General features: G+C 53.4%; 2 protein-coding genes across 10 annotated transcripts in view; both read left to right on the forward strand.

Annotated features, from left to right (window-relative positions):
• The first annotated feature begins 306 nt into the window (after window positions 1-306).
• Window positions 307-23,304, forward strand: AIF1L (allograft inflammatory factor 1 like). 2 transcript variants are annotated; one of them, XM_029203204.1, is made up of 6 exons: window positions 307-439; window positions 619-680; window positions 12,027-12,093; window positions 14,643-14,684; window positions 16,969-17,131; window positions 20,526-23,304. In XM_029203204.1, the coding sequence occupies exons 1-6, from the start codon at window positions 409-411 to the stop codon at window positions 20,611-20,613; spliced, it is 453 nt and encodes a 150-aa protein (XP_029059037.1). In that variant the 5' UTR covers window positions 307-408; the 3' UTR covers window positions 20,614-23,304. The 2 variants fall into 2 exon arrangements, with proteins under 2 accessions (XP_029059037.1, XP_029059038.1); XM_029203205.1 differs by lacking the exon at window positions 14,643-14,684 and having other exon boundaries at window positions 20,526-20,760.
• Window positions 23,305-24,320: 1,016 nt separating this feature from the next.
• NUP214 (nucleoporin 214) overlaps window positions 24,321-26,505 on the forward strand; it is a 101,813-nt gene continuing 99,628 nt past the window's right edge. For all 8 annotated transcript variants that reach the window (XM_029201337.1, XM_029201333.1, XM_029201335.1 and 5 more), the window contains exon 1: window positions 24,321-24,471. In XM_029201337.1, the coding sequence (XP_029057170.1) occupies window positions 24,427-24,471 (45 nt within the window). In that variant the 5' untranslated portion in view covers window positions 24,321-24,426. The remainder of the gene's footprint in view (window positions 24,472-26,505) is intronic.

Consider the following 26,505-nt stretch of genomic DNA (forward strand, 5'->3'; position numbering starts at 1 on the left):
TTATAGCCATCCCACGAAGTGCGTACTAAGGTCGTCCACGGTCTGTTTGAGGGGAAACCGCGGCCCGGAGCGGGAAGGGACAGGTCGAGGTTCCTGCAGGAGCGGAGAGGGAGGTGCTCACAGGCGGCCCCCGCGCCGTGCATTTTCCGCGTCCTCCAGCAGAGGGGCCGGCGGCGGGCTCGGCGTCCAGCATAATAGCCGCTTTGATGCCGGGCGGCGGGGAGGGGAGGAGAGGGGAGGCGGGCCGGGAGGGGTGGGAGGGAGGGGAGTGTCCGGCCGCCCGCGCCATCCCTCCGCCCCTCGGTCCCACCGCCACACGCCGCGCGAGCTCGGACTAGGCGCCCGCCCCTCCTCCTCGTCCTCGCCGCGGTCGCGAAGCCCCGAGCCGGCGGAAGCCCGGTGCTCACCATGTCGGTCGCGCTCAGCAACAGGTTCCAAGGTAGGCGCCGCTGTCCCCACGCTGTCCCGCGCCCCTGCCCACACCCGGTGTCCCCCGCCCGCCACCTGTGCACACGGGGCGGTCGGTGGGGTCCGCCGCGCGCGGGAAGCGGGCGCGAGCCGAGGGCGCGCGGCCCGGGGAGACCCCCGCTTCCCCGGCCGCCTCTTTGTCTCCTCCAGGAGGGAAAGCGTTCGGTTTGCTCAAAGCCCGGCAGGAGAGGAGGCTGGCCGAGATCAACCGGGTAAGCGCGCGCCGCCGCCTTCGCTTTTCCAGCCCCGCCGCCTCCGAGGGCAGCTGGCGAGTCGGCCCTAAAGCTCCCAGCGCTCCGCGGGTCCCACCTCCGTCTGCGCGGCTGTGCCTGCCGCAAAATCAACCCCCCTTCCTCTCCTTCACCCGGGCTTCCCCCGATTTCTTTCCTCCAGCCCCCTCCCTGTGCCTCCAGGTAGGTCCCTCTCCACCCCGTCCACCGCCCTCTGGTCTCGGGTTGCAAGTTGTTACTCATAGACTAGGGAGGTAGGGCCCTCCCGGGAGCTCTGATGCCGGCCCGGCCCACCGGCCCCGGGCTCCCCAGGAGCCAGCCTGGGACCAGCTGCAGGGACTTGGCGCTGGAAGGGACCCCTGATGTCTCGAGTAATTCCCAGTTTTACAGCGAGGGACGGAAGAGAGGCTCAGAGAGGTGAGGTGGCTGCCCCTAGATGGCACAGCAAGTCTGGGTCAGGCTGCAGTTAGAACCCTGGGCTCCAGACTCACAGGCCAGTGCTCTCTCCACCCAAAAAAAGGTTGGCCTCCTGCCTCTCCCCACCCCCCAACACACACACACACACACACACACACACACACACACACACACACACAAAACTCCTTCTCACTCAGGCTTTTAGGAAAGGTTGCCTTAGAGACTTGGTGCTTTTCATCCTGATCCTAGTGGATTTCTAAAAAGAAATCCTTCCGGCTGTTGCCAGGCACACAATGGGACGTTTTAGACCTTTGCTTAAACACCATTTAAATGGGCTCCCCTGGTGGCGCAGTGGTTGAGAGTCCGCCTGCCGATGCAGGGCACACGGGTTCGTGCCCCCCCACCCCGGTCCGGGAGGATCCCACATGCCGCAGAGCGGCTGGGCCCGTGAGCCATGGCCGCTGAGCCTGCGCGTCCGGAGCCTGTGCTCCGCAACGGGAGAGGCTGCTACGGGAGAGGCCACAACAGTGAGAGGCCCGCATACCACAAAAAAACAAACAAACAAAAAAAACCACCATTTAAATTCTAGAAGATAAGGAAAACTGTTAGGGCCTCTGCCTGGACTGGCCGAAACTCAAACGCAGCACAGCAAGACTGGGGCTCGGATCTGGTCTCCATTATGTACCAGCTCTGTGGTCCCCAGCGAGGACCTCTCATCACAGAGACCCTCATCGCAGGGTCTCCGTAAGGGCTCCACGAGGGAAGGCATGTTACGTGATTGGTCCAGCATCTAGCACAAGAGAAGACCTCCATGGATGGTACTAGGATTACTTCTTGAGGAGGATGTCTCCAGGTTTCCTTCTAACTGATTGCACAACCATGCCCACTGAAACAAGGCTGGACGTTTCCCCTGCAGGCTCCCCCGGGCCACTGGGCACCCAGCTCAGAGTCCCAAAGTGGAAAGCTGGTGAGGGTCAGCAGGGTCCTGGTGGAGTCCATGTGGAGGTGGGTCCACGGGCGGCAGCACGGTTGTAGTATAACTCCCGACAGGGGCTTGCAGTCTTTATTTGCCCCTTGATTTCCTTGGACTGCCTAGAGCTAGGCAGCCTGCCTGGTTTCATTCCACTGGCCGTAGGAATCCCATGGAGGGTTCTGGGGACCCCAGGGTCCCTCCAGGTAAACTCTGGCCTCCTCATCGCCATCCTTATCTGGCCTCTTAGTGCCATCTTGAGCGCAGCTGAAAGGGAGCCTGGGCGTCTGGCTGGGGCTCTCGGGGGTCCAGGCTGCTGGGCTCCCCCCCAGTTCACTCTGCGGCCAGCTCAGCCTTGGTCTTGGCTGCTTTGGCCCTCTGGACAGGAGCCTGGAACCCTGACCTCATACAGCCCCCTGGGCCACTCAGCAGGCTGGGTTCCAAGCCAGTTGAATCCACCCACAGCCAGAGGACCCCGAGCCAGAGACAGCTGGAGATGGGGAGGGGATTGTAGTTGGACAGACCAGAGGAGCTGAGAGTGTGTGGGACTTTCCATGCCAACCCTGCCCTTGGGGGGATGGGGGGATTAGGTGGGGTGTGGAGGTGAGGCCACAGGGCTGTTTTGGGAGGTGTACTGGCTTGGCTCAGAAAGGGGAGGGGCTGTGGCTGTCTGGGGCTGGTCTGGACAGCGCTGAGATTGGGGAAGGTGAACAAGAGGGGGCTGTGTCCAACCACCTCAGGACCCCAACGCCCAGAGAGGGCAAGCAGCTGGCCAAGGCCACACCTAAGCCAGTGGCAGAGCTTCCAGCCTAGCATCCTTTCCCTGACTGGATGCTACTCTGAGATCCACCGTGTGAGCCCGGGCTACGGTCAGGCTGCTGGGACCCAGGCTCTGGGCTTCTGGAGGAATGAGGCTCAAACCAGAAGCTTGAGCTGATTCCCACCACAGCAGGTCAGGGTGGCCCCACCATGGTTTAGAGTCATGGGCAGAGGGGGCTGTTCACTGGCTCTGTGACCTTGGGCAAGTCACTTGAGATGACGGTAGTAGGTTTGTTGTGATTTTGCAACGGAGATAATCTATGTAAAGCACACAGGAGAGCTGGCTGCTGTCTTGATTGCTATCATTGGTTTGTTTGGGACTTAAAAGTGTGGGAGTGGAAACCCAGGGGCAAGGTCTGAGGTAGACTGGCTGCTCAGCCTGGACCAGACCCCTTTGTCTGGCAGAATCTTATCTTCCCCTGTCTGAAATGGGAGCAGAGACCCCTGCTCTGCTCTAAGTCCCTACAACAATCGGAGGAGATGAACAGACTGAAGCTTCTTGCAGACACTTCAGGGAGTCGCTGTGTTTGAGGGTCTGAGTCGGTTTTACCCACGGCCATGGCCATGGTGGAAGTTCCCTTGGGTGGATGGATTCTGGAGGGAACCACATTGGCAGTCCAGATTGCCTGTCTTTGGGGGTGCAGCTTCACTGCCCCACTGGAGGGGGGCTTCTGGGGGGCTGGGCTGAACAGCTGCCCCAGTGGTCCCGTGGAAGCCAGAAGGCGTGAAGGATGGGGCTTCGTGACTCGCTGTATGTGCTTGGGCACCGCTGTGGCTGCTGCCTGGGGCAGAGCCCAGCCTGGCTATGAGCTCTGGAGGCTTCTCTGGGCCAACAGTTCCTCTGGGGCCTTTCTCCCTGCTGGGATGGGCCAGCTTCCAGAGGGCAGTGGGGTAGCTCAGTCCTGGCTATTGCGCTTATAAGGGATTCAGGAGTCAAAATAGAAGGGGACTTGGGTGGACCTAAAGGTCTTGGTGGAACTGTATGAAAATGCACTTTTTTAGGGTTTCACTCTAGATTTTGCTCTCATTTTCTGAGCCCTTGGCGTGTGCCAGGCAGTGTGCCAGGCGTGCTTCAGACATTATCTCGTCGGATGCACCGCACTCCAACCCTGCGAGTGTCTGTTCCCATTTTGCAGGAGACGTCAGAGGGCCTGAGTAAACTGCCTGGGTTTAAACAGCCACACTTGAACCCAGCCTCTTCTCTCCATTTCTGGCCTTGATCGGGGCTCCTCTGTATGTGCCCGCCCCACCTCCGGGCTGTATGTGTGTGCGCACGCGTGTGCGTGCTCGCGCGTGCTCTGCACCACTGGAGCGGGCAGGACCAGTGCGCGTCTCCTACTCCCCCACATAGCTGACATTCCCCGCGCCCTGATGGCATGGCAGGTGACCCTGGGCCAGCCGGGGCCGGCCTTATATGGCAACGGGACAAATTCCCTCCAGCTCCCCACAGGGACAGAGGGAAGCTGTGGGGCTGGGTGGGTGCCCAGGGTGCCCTTAGCCTTGGAATGGAGCAGGAAGACACTGGAGGATGGCAAGAGCCGTGGCTTTGCACCGGTCAGAGGCCAGGATCTTTAACAAAATAGCATGAGTGGTGCCTTTGCTCCGGACCTGGCACTTGACATAAATCATCTCACTGACTCCTCTCAATGGAACACTTGATTAGATAGATGCCCAGCAAGAGTCTGTAAACAGCCCCATGAGACAAGGATTACTAAGCCTCCCATTTTACAGATGAGGAAACAGAAGCTCAGCCAGGTGAAGTCACCCAGCCAGGAAGTGACACAGCCGGGATTCTGTCTCCGGACGCTGCCCCTGGCCCGCCCTGGCCTCTGTCCACCAGGTGGCTGTGGCCTCGCTGTGACACAGGCCTCTCTTGCTTATGTGGATAAGGATCTCTGGCTACTGTCCTGCCCTCTCAGCCGTCCTGGGTCGAATGAAGGGCACTCAGCATTCCCTGTAGCATTTCGGTGCCTGATGGTTATTTCAGAACCCACGTGGCACCTGTGCTGGGAAGAACTGGGTATGGCAGGCTGGATATCTCTACCTGGGGTGAGGCTTGTCCCCAGCCCCTCCCCCAGCAGTGGGGGACCTCTGAGACCTGACCCAGGCACTACACAGGTGTGTCTCTTTTCCTGTGTACTGGCAGTGCCACCCTGTCCCTGCCCAGGTGAATGTGCCCAGCTGGCATCGCCGGGCACCCGTCTCTCTTGCTCTTCCTTAATATATTATAAGGGAGATGGTGATAAGGAGCCACGTGAGCCTCTGAGGATTCAGTGTCCCCGCAGGTCCAACCAGTCTCGACCTCGGTGTGGCCATGTCGCAGGAAGCTGGAGATGGAATTTCTGCAGGGTCTGCTTCATTTGTGTAGTCAGTGGGGGTGTTTTTCTCCAGCTGCCCCATCTATTGGCGAGGGCACAGCGTCCGGATGAGGCCCCAGAGCTGCCGTGGGGAATGTGAGCCTGCTGTCCTCGTGGGTGCACGTTACAGGCTCCTGCTACACGCCAGGCACCAGGCCGGGCGTCTATGGCCTGGCCCTGGCCCTTTAAGAGCCTGTGGGCTGCATCAGAGGCCACACGGCCAGGCATCCTGCTGCCTGTCCTTGGGGTTTTCCCCCAAGGCTTCAGCCACCAGCCCCTTGGATGGCCTCCGAGATGGTGCTTATCTGCCAGCCCTAAAATTCTGCTGCGGCTAATTCATAAAGGCAAGCCTGGAGGGCCAGGAGCAGGTGCTAGAGGTGCCAGCCCAGAAAGAGAGTTAAGTCAGGGTGGGCGTTGGGGGGTGCAGGCAGGTGGCAAAGGTCTGGAGGCCAGGACACAGCAGGGGCTGCCAACCTCTGCTGGTTGGGGAAATAGCCCCTCCTGGTCATGAGCACTTGGACGGGGCTCTCTGGGGGTGGGGGGAGTCTCTAATGTGCGTCGGAGGTTGCAGATGACCAAGAGAGGCAGCAGTGAGCCCGTGCAGCTGCAGGCACCGTCCCTCGGGGCTGAGATGGGTGCAGTCTGTCCTCCGTGGATGGCCAGTCACGACCAGTTCAGCCATAGGTATCCAAGGACAAAGCAAAGTTTGTCCTCGAGGAGGAATGACCAGAGGGTCATGACTCACCAGGAGGACTTCGTGGCACAGTAGGGGACAAAGAAAGTTGTGGGTGGGTCTCTTCTCTGCCCTTCCCCAAGAGTTGTCTCTCGGTGCGGCTTGAGTTTGGGCGATCCAAACGCACAATGATAATCGCTAACCGTTAGTTAAGTGTGCTAGAAGCCAGGCTCTTTCTATGCAGCTCACTCATTTAATCTTTACACCAACCCAGTGAGGAGGTTCTATCTTTATGAATCCATTTTGCAGATGAGAAAACTAAGGCCCAGAGTGGTAAGGCAAGTTGCCCAGGGCCACAGAGCTAGTAAGTGCCGGAGCTGGGATTTGAACCCTGGCAGCCCGAGTCAACCTCCCTGCCCTGTCCCTCTGCCTTGCACGCCCTGTACTTGCCTAGAGGAAGGATGGTTTAATCAAGACCTTGCCCTCTGGGCCTCAGTTTCCCCAGCTGTTGAACAAAGAGAACAAGCCGGATGCTCTGAGGAGTCCCTTCTGGGTTCTGTGACTGGGTGGATGTTGGAACAGCTCTGCCACCTCCCTGGACCTGGCCTGTGGACACTGGCTTGAGAAGCGACTGCCTGGTTCAGAGCTTCCTGTTTTCAACCCCAGGCTCCTCCCTGCTTGCATTTCCTGGTTCTTTGCCAGGGACTGACCAGGCCACCAAGGCCTCTAGACTTGCCACTCTCAGAGCCCAGGGGACCGCTGCATCCCTCATACCTGGAGGTCCTGACAGCAGCTTCTACAGCCTGAAAAACTTGTCTTTTGGGACGGTGGGTTGGAGTGGGAGAGGGGCTAGAATAAACCATCTACACACACCCCCATGCCCCTAGAGGGCTATAAAGTGGTTCCCTGGCCTCTGGAATAACATCTTTCTGCCCAAGAGGAAAGGTAACTCCCAGTATTGACTTTCTTTGCCCAGAAACCTGTGGCCAGGCCTTGTTTGGGGCAGGGAGGGAGCTGGGATGGTGAAGGGAGATAGACCTTGAATTGTGAAAACGTTGTGATCTTTAGTAAGTTGAGCAACCTCTCTGGGCCTCAGTTGTCCCATCTGTCAAATGGGAATACCCAAAAAGGAGAAAGAGCAACCATAACCAGCCTAAGTTAGGGGAGGGGTTTCCTTCCTAATCTATTTAATAGTCAGTGATGGTCTGGATGATGAGCTGTGGGTTGTAAGTGGACTGAATGTATATAGATGTTAGCCGATAATAATAATAAATGGCTAACATTTATTTAACATTTACTAAGTGCCGGGCCCTGAGTTAAGCACTTTAGATATGTTTGCTTACATACTGTAATTCTCAGGACAAGCCTATGTGGTTAATACTTTTATCTTTCCTACAGAGGAGGATACTGAGGCACAGGTAAATGAAGTCATTTTCACACAGCACTAAGTGTGCTCAGACCTAGGCATTCTGGCTCCAGTTTGCCCTCTTTTTGTTTCTGTTTTTGTTTTTCTTCCAAACATCTGGAGTGACTTCTAGCTCCATCTCCTCTGCCTGGGGGCCCAGAGTTAGGGCAGGGCGGGGCGGGTACAAGCGGATCTGCCCAGTGGGCGTGGCTGTGCCCTGAGGCTGAGCTAGGATGGGGGGGGGGGGGGGAGGACCCCTGGAGGGAGGAAGCTGTGGGCTGTGCATGAGCAGGAACCAGGAATCCAAAGCTCGGAGGTGGGGTGGGAGCTGGCAGCCCAGCCAGTGGAGCTCTTGTGCCTGCCACCCGCCTTCCTGCCTCCCCGGCCCCCTGGTCCACACAGCTGCCCCAAGCCCTGGGTCAGCGAGGGCTGCCCACCCACACGTGAACGAGTCAGCTGCTTCTCCCACCCCCGGTCACTCTGTGGCTCAAGCATTTGCCACTGTTGGCTCTAAGGAAATGTGTGTTTCCAATCTCTGAGGCCTCTCCAGCCTCCGTCATACACACACACATGCATTTGCAAAGCTGCCTTTCCATTGCAGGGCTGAAAGTGGAGAAAGTCATTCTGGGCTGAACGGCAGCCTTCTCCATTCATTCAGTAATGTTTATTGAGCACCTACTGTACGCTGGGCACTGCTGGGTGCTAGGCATCCGTGGGGCAGAGACAGTAAACACATCCTCCTGGATGTGTCCTGTGACCATGGACCTGCCTCCTCTCGGCATCCTTCCAACACCCACTTCCTTGGGTCACTTCTACTCCCCAGCTCTCTGCAGGGAGGGAACCCAAGCAGCCTCTGCAGTGGAGCTTAATCCCAGCTCAGCCACCTGTGAGCTGTGCTTCCTTGATGAGCAAGTTGTTCATCCTGTCTGAGTCTCAGTTCATTGACCCTTCCTGCAAATATTTATTGAGCACCTACTATGTAGAACCCAGCAGGGGAGACAGATAATGGACAACACCCTTAATAAGCAATTACACTGTAAATTGTGTTAGGAGATGACTCATCATGGTATAAAAGGTGTTATCTTAAGGTGGATTGGAAGTGGAGGAGGGGACTCCAGTGGACAGAGTGGATGGGGTTGGTCTCATTGAGATGGTGACAGTTGAGTAAAGACTTGAAGGAGGTGACACGCAGATATGTGCGCTCCAGGCAGGGCACACAGCTGGAGCAAAGGTCCCACGGTGGGAGCACGCCTGGCATGGGAGAGGCATAGAAGGGAGGTCAGGGTGGCTGAGGCACCCACTCTGGTGGAGAGGGGTGGGGAGTTGGGGACAAAAATGAAATACCATGTTAGATGGTGATTGGTGCTAAGGAGAAAACCGGCTTCGTCAGCGAAAAGACAATAATCCTGGAAGCCCCGGGGCTGCCGAGAGCATGGTCCTGGGGTCAGGTCCAGGGAGGGGTGTGGCTATCAAGCACCCTGTGGCTTAGGCTGAGCTCTTGTCTGTCTCTGTCTGTGTCTCATTTGTCTCCAAGACCCAGGACCATGTCCTACCCCTCGAACCCAATCTGTCTGGATCCCTAGAGGTGATCAGTGTATATTACAGACAGGCTCCAGGCTGGTGCGGGATTTCGGGTCAACCAGAGCCTGGGAATTTGGAGGACCCCCAGGTCTTTCCCCAGAGGTTCCCAGATGTTGAGCCTTACCTGGGTTTTTGTGCCTCCCCAGGAAGGCTTTCCAGTTCCTAATGTGGTGAAGTGAAGGGAACATAGGGACAATGTGGTGAGTTGAACGTAGGCTAAATGGGTTCCACTTAAAAATTCGGAGATTGTGAAGTTCCTACTTTTACGAAATATCCTTTTCTGAACTCGTGGCAACAGTCCATGGTCATCATTTAAAGTCTTTACTTGGCAAAATAAAATCTTGAAAGCCCAATATTAGCACCTTCCCCCACGCTTTTGTGTTTTTTTTGGAAATGTTTCTTTCTGCTTTACCCCAGAGTCTGGGAACCATTGGCCAATTTGTACCTCCGTTGGACAGATATGGGATCTGTGACCCCAGGAGGTGCCTGGGTTGCTCAGGGTCACAGACAAGAGTTAATTGCCCTACTTTTGGTCAGGGAATGGGGGTGGGGGCCTCAGTGGAGAAGACCTACGAGAGGAAGCCAAGAGGAAGGGAAGGACAGACAGAGCCAGCCGACAGGAGGGCAGCCTTCCAGGCTGCAGGGGAAGGTTCCAGCTCCGTGGAGCTAAGTGCAGGCAGGGCTGTGCATGGCACACGGTAATGAGGCTCTGAGTGAGTCTGTGGCTGAGCCAGCTGGACCCCATGGGCCCTGGAGTCTGATGGACACAGGTTCCAAACCAACCCTGAGCTTCCCCAGGGCCTGGGGACCCTGGACAGGTTATTAGCTCTCTGGTCCTCCTGTTCTCACCTGTAAAATCAAATAACAGTGGCTGTGAGGATTGAATGGGATAACATAGTGCCTGCCAAAAGCAAGGGGGCTATCAGAGGCCCCCTGACCCAGCGAGGGAAGCCACATTGGCGGGGGGTTCCTTCTACTCAGTCAAAGGGTGCTGAGTTAGTGTGGAGGAACTTGAACCCTGGAAGGGATCAGATTCTGCCCTACACGGAATTGTACCTACTGTTTACTGAGCACGGACGCTCGAGCCAGGTGCTAACTGCCCGCAGTGGGTTGTCTCGATTGAGGGGTAGGTGCCTGAGGAGGTGGGTACCCGTGAGCCCATTTGACAGCTAGTAAGGAGGGGGCTGAGGATCCAAACCCAGAGGGCTTTATCCTCACTTAGGTTCTTGTCATTGTCCCATTCTACATTCCATTTACAGTGACTGGAGAGGTAGTGAGTTCCCTGTCCTAGGAGATGTGTAAGTACAGACTTGGTCATCATTTAGTGGGAAATGACGGCAGGAATTTAGAAACATATTGAGTGACTGACCCAGATAAAATTTTTTTCATTTAAAAGATCATTTATTGAACTACAAGTATATATTTGTATGGAATGTTCCAAAATTTAGAATTAGAATTTTTTTAAACCCCTCAAAATTAACTTATAAGATGTCTTTGGTTGGCCTAGTCATAGTAGGAAAAACATTCAAGAGAATGGTAGAAACCCCAAGTTCAGCATAATGATTACCTCTGGGAAGGAAAAGAAATTGGATTAGGGAGGGGCAGAAGGGTCCTTCAAACCGTGTATTAGTTAGACCTAGATAACATTTAACATCATTTTGTTTTGTTTTATTTTATTTTATTTATTTATTTTTTGACCGTGCCACGTGGCATGCAGGATCTTAGTTCCCTGACCAGGGAACGAACCCGTGTCCCCTGCAGTGGAAGTGTGAAGCCTTAACCACTGGACCGCCAGGGAAGTCCCTAACATCATTTTAAACAGGGACTTCCTGTAATTTTAGGATAAAATTTAAATGCATCCTAAAATTATCCTTTAGGATAAGGACCTTGTGTTATTCACCTTAGTCTCACCGGCTCCCTGGATGCCTAGAATAGAGCAGTGTATACTGTGGTTCCTCAAAAACTGTTGAAGGAATGAAGGAGTCACAGCCATGTCCAGTTGACTCAATGAGGAAAGCAAGGTCCAGGGAAGTAGAGGGGATTTGTGGACTCTGGTGCCAGGATGGGAACACACCCTCTGTTTCCTCATCTGAATGCAGGTTCTAGGGACGCTTAAAGATTAGCAACAAGGCAAGTAAGATACCTGGCCACTGCGCCCAGCCTCGCAAGTGCTAATTGTTAGTTTTTTGTTTTAAAGCCGGGTGAATACCTGCTCACTGCCCATCTTTAAGTGTCAGGGTTAAAGATAGATGCAGGCTCTAAAGTCAGACAGAGATGACTTGAAGTTCTGGCCCTGTGAACCTCAGTTTCCTCATCTGTAAAATGGGAGTAATAATAGTTGCCACCTCTTGGGCCCACTGAGAGATCCGGAGCGACCATGTGGGTTAGTGCTTCATTCTGGGGGCTGTTGTTAGTCCCTTCCCATCTCCTCCCAACTCCATCTGGTTCTGAAAAGACTCATTTGAGTCTCTCCAAGCATCTGAGGGGAAGGTGGGCCCTGTTTTACAGGTGAGGACGCAGGTGAGCGGGTAAGTGACCTCTCAAGCAGTGGGCAGTTATTTTCTGACTAGAGAGAGACTAATAATAATGATATAGCAGTTGCTGTTTACTGAGCTGCTAAGATTCCTGTATACACTCTCCTTGGATTCTCATGCAAGAAGACGCTATGACAGTTATACCCATTTGGCAGATAAAGCAATAGAGATTCAAAGAGGGATCAGTTTGTTCAGGGTCACATACCTAAGAAGTTAATGCCAGGGCCAAGCCACGTGTCTTTGGTTGCTCATGGCTTCATGGATCTTGGAGCCGGGGTGCCCTGGGGGGAAGCCCAGGTCCCTGCACCCGTAATTCAGAGGTTGACTGAAGGTGTTTAGTCTTCTACAGCGGAACCTCTGGGCCCCACCCCCAGCTGCTGAGCAAACTTCCTACCCATGGGGTGGATTGTACCGATCCACCTCTGGGGGTTGACAGGAGGCCAGGACTACCACTGCCCTGCGCGGCCAAGCCCAGCCACCTGGCGGGAGAGGAGGCGATGGGCAGTGGGCCTGTGTGTTGGTGAGTTCTGCCTGCTGACCCCTTGCTCAGTGCTGTCCTCTCTCCTCTGTAGGAGTTCCTCTGTGACCAGAAGTACAGTGATGAAGAGAACCTGCCGGAAAAACTTGCAGCCTTTAAAGGTGAGCTGGGGCTGGCTGCCCACCCCCCACAGGAGAGCTGGGTGGGCCCCTCCACCCGCTTATACAAATCCTCACCCGCAGGGCCAGGCTGCACCCGTGTTGCATCCACAATACCCCTCTTCCCGACGGGCTGTGAGACGGGATGCCCAGCCTGGGGGCACAGGCCGCTCGTCCCTCGCCTGCGGGCCCCAGCCTGCCCTGCCCTGCCCTCCCTTCTGCTGCCCAGCAGGGCTCAGGTTGGCTCCTGCCCGCCCCTGCCCAGGCCCTGCTCGCTCCCGGGGCCCCAGCACACAATCAGCTCTTTGTAGCAGCCCTTGTCTCTCCCCCTGCGCGGTGGAGCATCTTGGGAGCCCCTGCAGAGAATGGACGTTTGTGTCACCACAGTGGGGCAGGGGGCAGAGTTTCTGCCCATTGAATCTCGGCAGTACAGGATGAAAAGAAAACAGGGCCTGGGAGTCCGCGCGGGGAGGGGGCGGCATAAAGGTCCTTCTGTTCCGGGCCCTGGCGCTTGGTTCTCAGCCAGCGGCTCGAAAGGAGAGGAGCTGTGCACATAAGGAGTGGGACAGACCCACCTTTCCTGTCCGGGAGATGCACTCGCGCTGCGGGGGCCCTGGGTGCGCTGGGGGACCACGTGAACATCCTCCAGGCTGCGTCCCCCCTCCCCGCCGCCAGAGTCTTGGCAACGTGGACACCCTCCCTGCTCCAGGGCAAGGAACCTGCCAATGCTCCTCAGACCGCTTATAACATAGCCATCCTTAGGCAGGACACCAGTGGCTAAGCATTTGCTGAGCGTGACCTTGTGTTCAGGGTTGCGATCTTTCTGCCTCATCCCAATCCAGCCAGGAGGGAGATGGTGGGAGCTTTAGTTTACAGATGAAGAAACTCAGGCTCAGAGAGGTGGGGTCATCTGCCTGGGGTCACACAGCTCACCTATGGCAGAGTTGGGGCTTATACCCATATTGGTTTCACTCCAAAGCCCCTGCTTGTGACTGTTACACAATGGTGCTTTTTACATGGGAAGGAAGGAAGGGAGGAAGGGAGGAAGCGAAAGAAAGAAAGAGAGAGAAAGAGAAAGAGAGGGAAAGAAAGAAAGACGGAAGGAAAGAAAAGAACTAGAAGAAAGAAAGAAAGGAAGAAAGGAAGAAAGAGAAAGAAAGGAAGGAAGGAAGACAGAGAAAGAAAAGAAAGAGAAGAAAAGAAAAAAGAACTAGAACAAAGACACGCCCACCCCTGGCTGGTTCCCCTGCCCCATCCCTCTGCCCCTCCCCCTCCCAGTGCAAAGCAGGAGCAGCCAGTCCATTCCCTTCTCCCTGGATACCAATAGGGTCACTCTTCAGAGGTGGCTATGAGAGGAGGGAGAGGTCCCAGGGGTCTAACGACCATTCTCCTTGTCTTCATTGGGCTGTAGGATAAGGGTCCATCCTGGGACCACAGGAGGTTACCTTGGAAGCCAAGGGACTACGGAGGTTTCAAATCATTCACTCATTTGATCTCCAAATGAGCCGTACTAGGCACCAGGGCATTTGGGGCCTGGGTACACAATGGAGAACACACAAGACGGCCCCTGGCCAAAGGAGCCGGTGTCCTAGTGGGGGAGGGGTGGTGAAGAGAGAGCAAGGAAGTAGAAAGTGTGTCATGGTAGCAGGTGCTTTGCAGGGGGCACTGACCGTGCCCAGTTAAAAAGGCTTGGGGGCCCTGAAGGCGTGAGGAGGGGCCCTGAGAATGCCCGGGAGGAACATGCCAGGCAGAGGGGCGGCAAGCCTGGGCTCAAGGGTCACTGGCAGGACCTTGGCTTTCTCGTGCTGGCTGCTGGTGCAGAATAGACCCTGTGGCTACTCAAGGCCACATGACTTGTTTGCACCCACTGCCTGGTCAGCAGACACCAAGCTCGTTGCTCTGACCCCTTGATCAGGGAGGTTTAACTCAAAGTCTGTAGGTGAGGTTTGCGGGGAGGGTCTCTGCGCCCCGGGCACTGTATGTGCCACTTTGTAGTCAAGGGCAGGTCTGCGGGCATTTCTCCGGAGAGAGCATCAGATTCTCAGTGGCAGCCATGACCGCCCCCCCGCCACCAAAAGTTCAGAACTACAGGGACTTCTTAAATTGGGGGTTCTCACACCTAGCTGCCCATCTGAATCACCTGAGATACTCTGAAAACACACCAATTTCTGCCTCCCAAATCCTGCAGATCTGCATCTCCAGGGCCGGGAATTTATTCCAGTCACTTTACAGCCGATTCGGATGCAGCCAGCCCACACTGGGGGCCTGGGGGGAAGCCGCTGCCCTTCTTGGTACAGGGTCAGAGTGGCCCCCGGGCACCTTTCTCCATGGTGCCTGTGAGCAGGTGATGCAGGTGGGCAAGCCCTTTTCCCAGAGACAATGGTTTTCCCCAGAGGAATGACGGGACTTGTGTCAAGACCCCGACGTGGGGTGAGGAGGATGGTGTGGGCACCCTGGGGACCCAGCCAGCTGCCCTCAAGGGAGTCCCTGGGACCCTGCAGGGGGCAGCCCTGCTTCCCAGTTAATGCCAGTTTTTGCTCTGTGATTTCCAGAGAAGTACATGGAGTTTGACCTGAACAATGAGGGCGAGATTGGTGAGTGAGGCCTTGGGTGAGCCGGCGGGTGGGGTGGGGGAGAGTGCTCCGTGGGTAGGGGGTGTGGGCGTCCAGAGAACCCCACTGACTCACCTGCATGGGTGAGCGGCCTGGGGCTATATTTTGAGTGTGATAAGCACCGACTGAAGCTTCCCCGATGGGCCAGGCCAGCCAAGCTGGCCTTGAACTTGTCTGCCTTTCACCCTGGATCCCCTGCCCCCCAAACTCCTCTCCCCACTGCTTCCCTCCCCGACCCCAGCTCCCTGCCCACACCCCAGCCTCCCACCCCAGGTGCTCCCCGGACTCAGGATAGAGGTGCCACCCAGCCCAGGCCTGGAGATGCTCAGGCTGTTGCCACCCTGGCCCAGGGGGCTGGCATTTCCTTTGTCCCCAAGCCTGTCCTTCCATTTGAAAACTGTCCTGCAGTTGACAAGGGCCTTCCATGGACATTGGTCCTCTCCTCCAGCAGACCTTTATTGTGTCCTGCCGTCCAGGTGCTAGGGGTGACAAACACCTTTTCCATGGCACTTATGTTCGTGACCATACCTTGACCTTCACCAGTAGTGTTATGACGTGGTCAAGGTCGGTTTAATTGTTCCCATTGTATGGATGAGGAAACCGAGGCTCAGAACAGTGAAAGGACTTGCTTGGGGCATGTGGTCATTAAGTGGTAGCCAGGGCCCAGATCCCAGCCTGTGGTTTCCGAGTGGGTTCTCCCTCCAGCGTTTCTCCCCCTCCTCTGTCTTCTCACATTTTTCTCCTTTTTGAATATTTTTATCCCTTTTTTTCTTAAAACGATGTATCAAATGAATACATCGTCATCATAAAACGTTTTGGAAATCACAGCAAAGCACAAAGACAAAAATACATCACCACAATCCCAACTCCCAGAAATAACTGTGATAAAGATTTTGGTTTATATCCTTCCATTCCTTGTTCTAATCACAAACACCGTTCAATACCATTTTAGGACCTCCTTTTAAAATTTTGTACAATATATTGTTAGTATTTTGACATATAATTCATTTTTTAAAAATATAATTAATGGCTGCGTGATATTACATTTGGGGACAGACTATAATTTATTCAGCCAATGCCTTAGTATCACCCATTTAAATGACGTCTGGTTTTAACTCATTGATAATCCTGTGAAGAACGTCTTTGTACATGAATCATTATCCACATTGCTGATTATTTCTTTAGAGTAAATCTCAGAAATTAGACCTTCTGGGTCAAAGGCTTTTGAAGCATCTTGCCAAATTGCCTTCCAGAAAGGTCTTGCCAATTTAGAGTGTGGCCAGCAGCGTGTAGGAGACCTTTCACTTCTTCCTGTAGAACACTGCCGAGCTTTCTTTGAAATGTCCTGGACATCCTGGCACCTAAGGGTCTGGCACCAGTTGTGCCAGCCCTGCCTCTCCGGTGAGCTGGCCCACTACTCCCCTGACCCTAAAATTGGCCCCTTGCTCCACCCACACTCCCACTGTCCTTTGCTGACCTGCCCCATTGTTCACGGAACAATCCGAAGGAAATTGCCTCAGATCTTGGGAGCCAGGAGGTCAGAGGCACCAACTCCTCGGAGTGTAGTGACTCTGGTGCCTCCCTTGTTTTTCTTGAATTTTGTTCTTTTGTTGGTTTTCCTGCTCTGCGGGATGTTCTTGGCATCCTCTCCCTTCCAGCGAGGTGGAGCCAGGGACTGCAGGGTGGGAGTGGCAGGTGGGGAGAAGCTGCCGCCGCGCCCTGGAAAGTGACTCCTGATGCCTGGGTCAGGCCGACTCCCTGACCCCACCTCACTGGGCCGTGACTTCCCGGGTAGCTGGAGCCGCAGGCTCACGGTCACCTGAACCTTAGGCAGCAGCAGAGAGAACAAGAGAATGAAGAAGACAGGCTGTGTTCCTGGGCACCTGCTGTGTGCCAGGTGCTTCTGCTGTATCCTCACTCCAGATGATCCCATCAACCCATTTTACCACTGATGGGAGGAGGGGCTCAGAGAGGTTAAGCAGTTTGTCCCAGGTCCCACAGCCAAGAATAGCAGAGCTGGGTTCCAACCCAGGTCTGTCTGACTTTAGAAGCCCAAGTCCCTAACCACTAGTCCATACTGCCTCCGCAGAGAGCAGGGAAGATGCGATGGGCTCATTCTCCCTGTAGGAGAAAAGCTGTCGACTGCAGTCTCCAGGGATGGACTCTCCTGCCGGGCTTGTTCTGGGCATGGGGGTGCCAGAGGGGAGCTTCCCCACTCAGCCCGGCCCCCTGACTCCACTTAACGGCTCTGCTTTTCCTCCGGCAGACCTGATGTCTTTAAAGAGGATGATGGAGAAGCTTGGGGTCCCTAAGACCCACCTGGAGATGAAGAAGATGATCTCGGAGGTGACGGGCGGGGTCAGCGACACCATCTCCTACCGAGACTTTGTCAACGTGATGCTGGGGAAACGGTCGGCGGTCCTCAAGCTGTGAGTACCTCCCACCTCTCCTGGGACCTCTGGAGGCAAAGTCATAGTGTGTGGAGAGGCTCCTGGCTTGGGCGCCCCAGCCAGTCCCTGGCCAGGAGGTAATTCACTATGTGATCTGCTGGGCAAGATGCTTAACTTTGATGAACATGATTTTCTTATTTGTCAAATGGTCACATTAATATGTACCTTGCAGGCAAAATGAGCCTGTAGCAGAACCTCTGGTAGAATCAGTGCTCAGTAAGTGGCCGACTGTGATGGTGACGATGATGATAAATGCACTGCTGAAATCTTCTGAGCCTCAGCTTCCTTGTTTGTAGAGTGACTCTACCACCCCATGGGGTTGTGAGCATAACAGAGTCAAAAACCGGCTCTAAAGGGAGGTATCGTTCAAATTTTGATGCTATTTCTCGCTACTGAAACGACCTTGGGCAAATTACTTTCCTTCACCTGTAAGACAGAGATGGTCATAAATATCTTTTTTTTTTTTTTTTTTTTTTTGCGGTACGCGGGCCTCTTACTGTTGTGGCCTCTCCCGTTGCGGAGCACAGGCTCCGGACGCGCAGGCTCAGCGGCCATGGCTCACGGGCCCAGCCGCTCCACGGCATGTGGGATCTTCCCGGACCGGGGCACGAACCCGCGTCCCCTGCATCGGCAGGCGGACTCTCAACCACTGCGCCACCAGGGAAGCCCCGGTCATAAATATCTTGCATGAAGTGTTGTCCTGAGGGTTAATGAGATAATATATATGAAGCGTCTAGCCCAGCACCTGGCTGATGGCAAACACCTATTGTATGGTGGCCAAAATCACACTTTGCGGGTATTTCCCCACTGGAGAGCAGCAGAGAAATTCCTTGGAGAGTCCCATGGTATGTGTTCAAGCTGTAAAGGACACTCACTTGGCTTTTATGCGATAAGATTAACTTTTTCTTAAAAAAATTGAAGTATAGTTGATTTACGATATTGTGTTAGTTTCAGGTGTACAGCAAAATGATTCAGTTATACATATGCATGTTTTTTTCAGATTCTTTTCCATTATAGCTTATTACAAGATACTGAATGTAGTTCCCTGTGCTACACAGTAAATCCTTGTTGTTTGTCTATTTTATATATAGTGGTGTGTATCTGTAAGATTAACTTCTTCAAATGTACCAGTGTAAAATATACCTGTCTCATTTTACAAAGGGGGAAGCGGGGTGACCTGCTGGTAAGCCCACGGTTCAGGCTGGCCTGGTTGGAGTGTTTATTGTCGGGAGGGGTGGGGCAGGAGGTGTGGTGGGAAAACCGTCCAGGTCAGATCATGCTGCACCCGAGAGGCCAGGTGGTAGCAATAAGAGTGGTGATGCTTTTAAAAACCACACCTAAGATTTAGTGGACATTTACTATGTATTGGGCACTTCCAATCTGATACATCTAGTCTGCATAGCGACTCCTTAGATGTATCATTCATTCATTCAGCAAATATTTATTAAGCACCACCTATGTGCCAGGAATTATGCTCGGTGCTGGGGACACATGAATTACTTACATTCTAATGGAAAGAGACAGACAAAAACAAACCAAAACACCAGATTGCAACAGTGCAATACAAAGAAAAATAAAGTGGGCGAGAGGAATAGAGAGGGATGGCATAGTAGGCAGAGAGGAGCTCATTGAGCAGGTGACATCTGACCTTCTGCGCGAGGGAGATGTGAAGAAATGAGCCATGTGAGTATCTAGGGGAAAGCATTCCAGGCAGAGGAAGCGGCAAGTGCAGAGGCCCTTTTACGCTCAAGGAATAGCACAGAGGCCCGTGTGCCTGGAGTGCAGTGAGTGAAGGATGAGTCTGCAGAGATGGGCAGGGGCCAGGTGATGTGGGGCTTTGTAGGCCACGGTTGATTTAGCATTTTGTACTGCCGTGGAGGGATGCCATTGGAGTACTCTAAGCTAGGAACTGACTTTTAAAAGGCCCCCTCCGACTGCGTTGGGGACAAGAGTGGCAGCAAGCAGGCCGGTAGGAGGCTCGTGCACTTGTGCAAGTCAGAAATGAGGCTCTCATCCTGGAGAGGCTGTAGTGGAGGTGGGCAGGGGCTGTCAGAGTTGGGAGTGATTTTGGAGGTAGAGCTAGAAGGGTTGTTTCCAGGTTTAAAAGAAAACAAGGAGTCTGATGGTTGTAAGGTCTGGGGTCTGAGTTAACTGAGTGATGGTGCTGTTTGCTTTGAGAAAAGAGCAGGGGGGAAGGTGGGAATTGAGCTCAGTTTTGATGTATTGAATTGGAAGAGCCCCTAGACACGCAAGGGGAGGGGTTGAGGAGGGAACTGGCTGTGCAGATCTGGAGCTCAGAGGTAAGCCGTTTGTGGACTATCACGCTTTGTTGTTGTTTTTTTTAACTTTATTTTTTAATTAATTTATTTATTGGCTGCGTCGGGTCTTCGTTGCTGCGCATGGGCTTTCTCTAGTTGCGGCGAGCGGGGGCTACTCTTCGTTGCGGTGCACGGGCTTCTCATTGCGGTGGCTTCTCTTGTTGCGCAGCACGGGCTCTGGGCGTGTGGGCTTCAGTAGTTGTGTCACACTGGCTCGGTAGTTGTGGCTCGCGGGCTCTGGGGAGCAGGCTCAGTCGTTGTGGTGCACGGGCTTAGTTGCTCCACGGCATGTGGGATCTTCCCGGACCAGGGCTCGAACCCATGTCCCCTGCATTAGCAGGCAGGTTCTTAACCCCTGTGCCACCAGGGAAGCCCGACTGTCACACTTTGGATGGGATTTAAAGCCAGGGACTGAAGGAGCCCACCCAGGGAGGGAGTACAGAGGGTGAAGGGCACTGTCACTTGGAACAGCTCCAGGATGCAAGTGCTTTTGACATCCTCACTTTCAGTTGGAAACATTGAGCATCGGTGGGGTTGAGTGTCTTGCAGGAGTCACCAGCTGGGAAGGAGTAGGGCTGGGATTCAAATCCACGCAGTTTCCCTCCAGAGGCTATACTTTGAACCCCCATCCTCTTCTGCTGCCCAGATTTTTCCTGTCAGAGTAGTGGGAGGTTTTTGAAGATCTGAAGGGGTTTTGAGCAGAGCCACGGCCCAGCCGAGCTCTGCTTCCTCCAGGCAGTGTGCTCAGGGGAGGGCGCATGACCTAGAAGTCCGAGGTCTCGAGTGAGTGTCGTCCTGCCTCGGGCTGCCTGTGTGACTCGGACGAGTCTCATTGCCCCTTTGTGTCTCAGCTTTCTCCTCTGTAAAATGGGACTGGCAGCCCCCTCTGTGGAGTTGCCGCATGGGCTTCTGGGAAAATCTCGCTGGAGAGTGGATGCAAGGGCATTCTGTGGAGGACCCTGCAGACGTGAGGGCTGGGATGATCTTTCCCTGGACGAGGAAAGGAGTCCTAATCCTGTTTTGTGTTTTCTTTCTTTTCTCCGTTTCTGAACCAGAGTCATGATGTTTGAAGGAAAAGCCAACGAGAGCAGCCCCAAGCCAGTTGGCCCCCCTCCAGAGAGAGACATTGCCAGCCTGCCCTGAGGACCCCCGCCTGGACCTGCCCCGCCCTCCCCACTCCTCTGTCTCCCTCGTGATCTCACTGCCCTTCTCGACTCATTGCGATGTGTCTTATTTGTTCTGTTTGGTCGTTGTGCGTTTGTTTTTTCGTCAGCAGAGTCAGTGATCTCTTTGTATAGCACAAGTTATCTGCCTTAAAGGGGCTCTGGGTTGGGGAGTCCAGATCGCCTCCTTCTCTTTTTCCCTGCATCTCCCCTCCCTGTGCAGAAGGGCTGACATTAAACCAAAAACCAGAGGGGGCAGGGCCAGGACAGGGAGACCAGAAGCCTGTGATTCCCGCACTTGAAGCTGGTACTGTTTGTCCTTCCAGGTCACTGAGCTAAGTCCCGGTACCCTGGCCTGGCCCTGGTGAGGCCCTCTGCCCCTTTCAGAAGACCCTGGAGTCGGGATAAGGCTGCAGGGCCTCGTTAGGGTATCCTCGGACAGCTCTGTGGTTCCAGTGCTCTTGGGTGGGCCAGGATGTGGCCACACGATGTCCCATCTCCTCAGCTGGTCCCCTCTCAGTCCACACTTCGTCTTATCCTTAGTGAGGTGACAGAAGGAGAAAAGGAGAGGGACTTGGCAATTTGAGCCCTTCAGGAAGGTTCCAGAGGAATCCTCTAGCCTTGCCCCCTGGCCACACCTTTACAGGCAGCTCAGAGGAAGGGTGCAGCTCCCACTGACCCTTGCTGGGGCTTCAGAGGCAGAGGGGGTCCAGGGGCCTTGGGGGAGGGGATTCAGCTCAGTCTAGTCCCACCTTTTAGGGAGGATGTTGAGGGCTACAGGATAGGAGGATGAGGACTTAAATGCTCATGGCAAAGAGAGGCAGCACCACTGTTAAGCCAGGAGCTGAGAAACAGGTTGCCTTTCTGATCCCAATCTGCCTGGAACCTGACTCCGCTTCCGCATTTGCCTTCACGCCTTCCTCACACCATTCATTCATTCATTCACTCACTCACTCCGTCATTCAATAGGTATTTATTTACAACCTATTATAAGCTTTAAGTCCCCCCACTTTGTCCTGACATGTGCCATGTCCAGTGTCTCTCTAATTCATTATTCTGTTTCCAAATCACTCAAAACCTTGAGCTTGGGGATTAGATTGGGGTCACCTGTGTTTTTTATTATGGACTAGGGTTTTAGAGCCCTGACTCACCCTGTAGGTTAGCTGGGCCAGGCCTCTCAGTTCACAGGTGACCCACAGGGATTAAGTGCCTTGCCCTAGGGCAGGGGTCAATCTGGAGATGGAAGATCCGGACCGGGGCCCAGGTGTTCAGATGCCCTGCCCATGCCTCAGTCAGTGATGAAAACAAGGGAAGGGGCGGAGAGGGGCAGTCTCCTAGGTCAACCCTTGGGCAAGGCCCTGGGCCAGGATTCACCCTTCCCAGTGCCTCTGTGGCAGCATCAGCAGGGACCCCAGCCTTGACCCCACCTGTATTCTGGAGTCCCTTCCGCTGCCCACTCAGGACTTAGATGCACTCATCCATTGAACATGTTTATTAACCACCTGTTATGGGCCAAGAGCTAAGAACCCAGTAGTGAAATGGACAGACTCATGGAATTTAGAGTCTAGTGGGGAAGTCTGACCCAGGTGATGAAAGTTAGGAAAGAGGAGGATATGAGGTGACTGCAGGGCAATCCTGGGGGGCCTAACTGGGTCCAACACTGGGCAAGGGTCTTGGAGAAGCCTTCACAAACCTGAAGCGGAGAGCTGTGGGGGGCGCTGGAGCCCCTGGGAGCTCCCTGTGACTCCTCTGACCCGTAATCAAGGCCAAGGAGCTGACTTTACAGCAGCTGCAGGGAGTGGGCAGGTAGGGGATGGGGAAACGGCCAGGTTGGGTTAATCCACTGGTCTCGACCAGTTCAGGAACGAGATTATTTGGCCATGACTGGCTGATCTTCGGCCTAAGAAGGTACTTCAAATGCATAAGCCTAGTTGAAGTTTAAACCCCAGCAGAACATTCCACCCTGTAAATGTAAAATCTCACCTCCACTCCCTCCCCTGCCTTTTTTTTTTTTTTTTTTTTCTCCTGAGATCCTTAGATGAGCAACTGCCTGTCTCCACCCCTTCCCACTGCCTCTCCTTTCTGGGACAGGCTGAGACCTTTGAGCAAGGTAATGCCTTCCTTGACTACCCATCATAGTCAGTGTATCTGTACCTCACTCAGACAGGAGGACAGAACCAACCAGGCTTATTTCAGCGGGTTACACACTTTACAAGACTGCAGGAAACCTTCTTAAGGGAGGAGAGCAAGTGGGTGTGTCCCCAGCTTCTAGAAAGGGCAGGAAAGAGTTCTCTCATTGGATGGGGAGTGTCCTGGGGAAACTTTACCAGCTCCTTCATCATTTGGAATTCAACTTCCAGAGGGAGAGGGTCTCAAGAGTGGTCCCTGGAAAGGGGGTGGTGGTCTGCATGTATTTCAGGTTGTGGCTATTAGCTCTAGGACTCTTACTTCTCTGGCTAAGGGCTCAGCTTCTAGGAGTTCAGCTGTCTTCTTTCTGAAAGACCAAATCTAACTAATGTAACCAGCAGCTTGGGGACTGCCGAGTATGGCTCTGTCCCTGCCATTCAAAAGGAAGGAGTGTGTCGGGCAAGTTCAAGTGGATGCAGTATGTGTGTGCGTGTGCGTGTTGAGTATGTGTGGTACTGGACTGGAAATAAAACAGACAAACTTATCAACGTCTTGACTGGTGTATTTTGGGGGTGGTTCCGGGGTCAGCAAATTCAGAAGAGCTAGCTGATATAGTGACACGACTGAATGTGTCCTGTGTGCCTTTACTCCTCACAGCAACCCCATGAGTAAGGTTCTATTATATCATCCTAGTTTGATAAATGAGAAGCAGGCTTGGAGCAGATAAGCAGTTTGCTGAAAACCAAATAGTAAGTGGCAGAATACACCCCCCCCCTCCCGGAGCTGACCCATGGGTTCCAAGATAAGAATCTCTGTCCTAGAGCATTTATAATTCAACTACAAAAATCTCTACGTAGGACTGTGTAATAGCCAGCAATCAGCAAGGCTGATTTCTAATCCAGCCTTCACCACTTTCTGACTGAGGGGCATTGGGGAATTTTCTTAACTTCTCTGTGCTCCCAGCTGCCTCATCAATTAAATGGCAATAACTGCTAGGTGACTAGGATGTCTTTGCGCAGTGTTTCGCGCAGTTTCCAGGCTTGTTACTCCAACGAGTAAACAAAGCTGATCGCTGGGGCCCTTTAATATCCCCTTTCAGCCTTCAGACACGTAAGGGTCTCCTTGGCGAGAACCCGGCCCCCCGACTTTCTGAGAACCTTTTTCCTCCACACTCCTGTAAAGCCTTTCTCAGAAGCTACAGCCCCTTGGAAATATTTGTCAAGTTCCCAACTCCTCTGAAATCGGAACTATTAATAACCACCTACATCCAAAGACTACCGCGAAGTTTCAACGAAACGAACGTGGAGGACTCGCGCCTGCACTTCCCAGTGTGAGAAACCAACAGGAAGCAAGCGCGCTCCACCTGAAAACGCGGCGGCGGCACCTGGACGCTCCCGGGCGCAGGCGCACAGACGCCGGGCCACGCCCCATACTCTGTCAGAGCCGGCCAATGGGAGGCGGCGGCCAGAAGAGCTCGCGACTTTAGATGGTCCCTCCACCTCCCTCGGCCCGAAACGTGTGATGTCATCAAAGCGCGCCGGAAAGTGCGTCATGCCCGCGCGCCGCTAGAGCTGAGGGAAGGAAGTTGGCCTGGGGGCTGCCTGGGCTGTGTCTGCAAGGACGCGGGCAGCTGCGGTAGCTGCTTTGACCTGCTGAGGGCGGCGCGATGGGAGACGAAATGGATGCCGTGATCCCCGAGCGGGAGATGAAGGTCAGACACTGGCCGGGGCCTCCCTCCCTTCCTTAGTTCTGGTGTTGCCTTGGAGCCCCGCTGACCCGGGAAGCTCGGATGTCCGCTGACCCCCCCCCCCCCCCCCCCCGACCCCGCGCCTCCTGCTTGAACAATTTGCCGCTTTCAGAATTCTCATTACCGCGTCCTGGAGAGCTCTTCAGTGCAGTCGGCGTGAAAACCCCACCGAATGCGGTTTCCGCGTCCCCTGTTGGTCTTGTGCGAGCCTCTTGAGTTATCCTGGCCCCTTTAATGTGGTGATTGGAGTAGTGGTACTAACTACTGTTTATTGAGCGTTTACTGTGCGAGGCACTGATAATTATCACAGCAACCCCGCGGAATACTTGTTAATGTAGAGGAGCAAATTGAGGCTCGGGAAGTAACTTACCCAAAGCCGCATTTGACAAGCGGGCTGAAAACCAGATTGTTGTTACTGTTTTTAAGACCCTCCTCTCTCGCTGTACTAGTAAGGCGGTCCACGCTTGCCTAGTGCAGAGCCAGGGTTCATCACTTATCCTACAAGAGCTTTAGTTAACTAGAATCGGAGGGCTGTTTCGGGACTGGAAATCAGCCTGAAGTCAGGAAACTTGAGAGGGCCAGGTGATCCAAATGATGGTTGTAAACACCCGAAAGGAAATAAGTTGTAGGAATATTTTAGGCATTTGAACAAGAAATCACTGAAATGCATTAGGGAGTAGTAATCCACACCATGTTTAGAATAGTGATGCTCTCGTTCTTCTTGAGAATCACCGCCAAGGGTGAGCAACCCAGTGAGAGTGTGCCATATTTCATATGCTGGAGCAGAAGGATAAAAAGGTTTTAGAACCACAGACTTAGAAAATGATGGCCTCCCTTTGAGTTTCTGATTACAAGACCCAAGTAGGATATTTGGGATTATCAGGATGAGAATTAACAAAAAAGGTTGAAAATTTTGTGGTCTGACCTGGAAAGCCGTGTGGATTTCTGATCACCATACTCAGTTGGAATTAAGAGTATTTCAGTTAATCTTTTAGCAAATATGTATTAAACATTGAATCCAAGGAAATTAGTATGTGGGGTGTGTTAGGGATCCTGGATGAAACACCGTAAATGGACACAAATGAAGGCTGAGAAAGGCTGTCTTTGGCTTTTACACTTTTTAGAGTGTAAGCAAAAGGAGATTCATATTCTTTTCACCAAAACCTTGACTTAAAGATAGGTTTAGAATTGAAGAAAAAAAATGTATATATATATATATATAAAACATAACTTAACATAATGCTTGGTAAACGTATGGAACTCTTTTTACCAAGAAGTGGTACACACTGAAAATTCCTTGAAAGTAGATCAATAAATTCATGGAAGACTGGATGAATCAGACATTGACAGGAGGTTGGGGAAGGCTCCCAGGCCCTGAGGGGCTAAGGACCATGAAAATGGGCGGAAATGAAAACTGGAAATAGGTGGGGGGTGGAGGTGGCACTGGATGTGGCAGAGGTGATGGCACAGTTGTGGGAGGGAAGCAGAGTATTGTGGGGTGAGGCTCTGGAAGTGGACGAGTCAAGCCATGTTGGCCTTATAGCCTGTGTTAAGGGGTTTGGACTTGATTTTAGATGTCCTCATAGCATCTAGGTATGTTTATAGGTCTTGAACACCAAGAGATTGACCTCTTCTGTGGTGGGAGTTTTGTTTAGTGTCTGATGCAGGTAAGCCAGTTTGGGACTCGGTTACCATTCAGTGGCCATTATCTCCATGTATCTTTGTTGAGTACTGCACTGGTAGTTTGAGCTTACAGGGTAGTTGAGTGATGCTTTCAATATTTAGCAACAATTTATTAAGCACTACTCTGTATCGTAAGACATACCATGAAATAGGACAAGATTGTAAATAAAAAAGTGCAGCTTGTGTGGTGGTTCAGACAATAAATTAGCTAGGAATTCAGAAAAGGAAAAGATCGGTGTTATCTGGGTTAGTCAAGGAAGGCTTCATGAAAGAATTTTTTTTAATTTAATTTATTCAGTAAATACTAATAAGCAC

Source organism: Monodon monoceros, unplaced genomic scaffold (assembly GCF_005190385.1).
Source record: "Monodon monoceros isolate NGI ecotype Baffin Bay Population unplaced genomic scaffold, NGI_Narwhal_1 Super_Scaffold_5, whole genome shotgun sequence".
Taxonomy (NCBI): Eukaryota; Metazoa; Chordata; class Mammalia; order Artiodactyla; family Monodontidae; genus Monodon; species Monodon monoceros.